The sequence below is a fragment of the Poecilia reticulata genome, unplaced genomic scaffold, assembly GCF_000633615.1.
Source record: "Poecilia reticulata strain Guanapo unplaced genomic scaffold, Guppy_female_1.0+MT scaffold_265, whole genome shotgun sequence".
Classification (NCBI taxonomy): Eukaryota; Metazoa; Chordata; class Actinopteri; order Cyprinodontiformes; family Poeciliidae; genus Poecilia; species Poecilia reticulata.
In genome coordinates this window covers 134,904-137,552 of record NW_007615047.1, presented here as the reverse complement: position 1 = coordinate 137,552, position 2,649 = coordinate 134,904, and the positions used below count along the sequence as shown (strand labels likewise).

The window sequence follows — 2,649 nt, the reverse complement described above, 5'->3', positions numbered from 1 at the left end:
TGGATGGATGGATGGATGGATGGATGGATGGATGGATGGATGGATGGATGGATGGATGGATGGATGGATGGATGGATGGATGGATGGATGGATCTGACCACTTGATGCAGAATCTGGATCAGAACCAAAAACATTTATTCTTTATAATAAATAATCGTTTTCCGGATCCGGATGTTTTTCCGTGTTTGTTCAGGAAACCCGGAACGTTCCTGATCTTCCAACGAGGAACCGACGGATTCTGCTGGTTCTGGTTCAGTCCGGATCACAAGTTTCCAATCTTCCCTGGGAATATGTGAGACCGTCACCGATCCAGAACCAGGACCAGAACCAGAACCAGAACCTGGATCCCAGAACTGGTCCTTCGTGTCGCTGCCATGGTTTAAAGTTCAGTGAGATTCCAGAGAAAGTTCTGCTGCACACTGCCAGCCAGCTGGCCCAAAGCAGGCTCCAGAACCTTCCACTCCCTTAGCAGAACCGAGCAGCAGCTTCCCGGGTCAGAACCGGAGGTCCAGCGGGTCAGGAAACAGTTTACTGTCCAAACTAGAGCTGCTGGGCTCTCAGATACCGGCCCAACAGAACCTGAGCAGAACCCGAGCAGAACCTGAACAGAACCCGAGCAGAACCTGAACAGAACCCGACTCGGTTCTCAGAGGTTTCATGATTTTTGACCCGGTAACGGCCTGAACCGGGTCAGAGGAAACGGTTTGGTCAGCGTGTTTCCTCTCATCTTCATCATCATTAGTTCTGCAGGACGGGCGGGCAGAGGTCCAAACGGGCCGGTTCTGCTGGCTCGGCCCGGATCGGTACACCAAAATGATCCGACGGTTCTGTTGATGTTTCTGGACGACCTTAGGTCCAGAACCGACGGCTCATCAGCAGAACCTCCCAGGTTCTACTGGTCCTCCAGCTCTGGTTCTGGTTCTGCTTCACTCTCCTGCAGGAACAGAACCGGTTCTGGAACCGACCCGTCCTGGTTCTGAGACAGAAACGGACCCGGCCCACAGAACCAGAGCCAGAACAAACGTAGTAAACTCCAGGAAGCCGGTGTGGTTCTGGTCCGGTTCAGAGTTTCCCTCCAACCGGGTCCATTAACAACACAGGACGGGTCCGGAGTTCTGAAAGAGGTTCTGTCAGCTGATCGGTTCCGGTCGGCATGCGGGTCACATCCAGCCTTTCAACCCGGCCGACGGATCAGAACCGGGACGGAGCTCAGAGCCCGGCCCGGTACGTGTTCTGACTGACAAAACTGACCCGACCGGAACAAAAGGTCCGACTCGGACGGGCCAAGGCAGAACCTGGCACCGGACCGGACCTTTACAACCCGGCTCAGGTTCTGAAGGTTCATTCTGTCCGGAAAACCCGGTGACCCGATCAGAACCAGAACCAGAGGACAGAATGTTTCACACACCACAGATTCCCTGGTTCTGTTCCCGACCCAACAGAACCTCCGGTCCAGTTCCCGACCCAACAGAACCTCCGGTCCAGTTCCCGACCCAACAGAACCTCCGTCAAATCAAAAACTTTAATTCATTCAGTTAGTAGAACCAGTGGAGTCCAGACTGGGACGGAACCGGTTCTTACTGGGACGATACAAATCTCCAGGTTCTGTTTCCGGTCCCAACAGAACCTAGAAGAACCCAGAAGAACCTTCATCCTGTCTGCCTGAGCAGCACCAGAACCGGCTGCTGTGGGATCAGACAGAACAACCAGGAGCTGACCCGGTTCTGCAAACTCCGGGACCGACCCGGCAGCAGCCAGAGCCGGGTCAGAACGGATCAGAACCGGGTCAGAACTGATCACAGCCGGGCCACAATGGGTCAGAACCGATCAGAACGGATCAGAACCGGATCAGAACCGATGAGAACCGGTCAGAACCAGGTCAGTACAGATCAAAACGGATCATAACAGATCAGAACAAATCAGAACCGGGTCAGAACGGGTCAGAACCGATCATAACTGGGTCATAACGGATCAGAACCGATCAGAACGGGTCAGAACCGATCAGAACCGGTCAGAACGGGTCATAACTGGGTCAGAACGGGTCATAACTGGGTCAGAACCGATCAGAACGGGTCATAACCGATCATAACTGGGTCTGAATGGATCAGAACCGGATCAGAACCGGGTAATAACGGGTCAGAACCGGGTCAGTACAGATCATAACCAATCAGAACCGGTCAGAACCGGGTCAGAACCGATCATAACTGGGTCTGAATGGATCAGAACGGGTCAGAACCGATCATAACTGGGTCTGAATGGATCAGAACTGGGTCAGAACGGGTCAGAAGTGGTCAGAACCGGGTAAGAATGGATCAGAACCGATCAGAACAGGTTAGAACCGATCAGAACCGATCAGAACTGGGTCTGAATGGATCAGAACCGGATCAGAACCGGGTAAGAACGGGTCAGAACCGGGTCAGAACGGATCATAACCAATCAGAACGGATCATAACCAATCAGAACGGGTCAGAACCAATCAGAACGGGTCAGAACCGGGTTTACCTATGAGAGCCTGGAACAGGTTGCTCTGGAAGATGTCGATGACTCTCTGGATGGAGAGCCGGAGCTGCCGGTCCTCCGTGTGGTTCAGCTTGTTCCGGTACTCCTCCAGGAGCAGCAGGGCCCGCTGGGCGTCTGGGGAGAGGGGGG

The 2,649-nt window shown here is 53.8% G+C and overlaps 1 protein-coding gene across 7 annotated transcripts in view; it reads right to left on the bottom strand.

Moving 5' to 3' along the window:
- The window catches only part of dlg1b (discs large MAGUK scaffold protein 1b), a 58,468-nt gene that overhangs the window by 52,232 nt on the left and 3,587 nt on the right, over nucleotides 1-2,649 (bottom strand). For all 7 annotated transcript variants that reach the window (XM_008402864.2, XM_008402865.2, XM_008402866.2 and 4 more), the window contains exon 2: nucleotides 2,503-2,634. In XM_008402864.2, coding sequence (XP_008401086.1) covers nucleotides 2,503-2,634 — 132 coding nt within the window. The remainder of the gene's footprint in view (nucleotides 1-2,502; nucleotides 2,635-2,649) is intronic.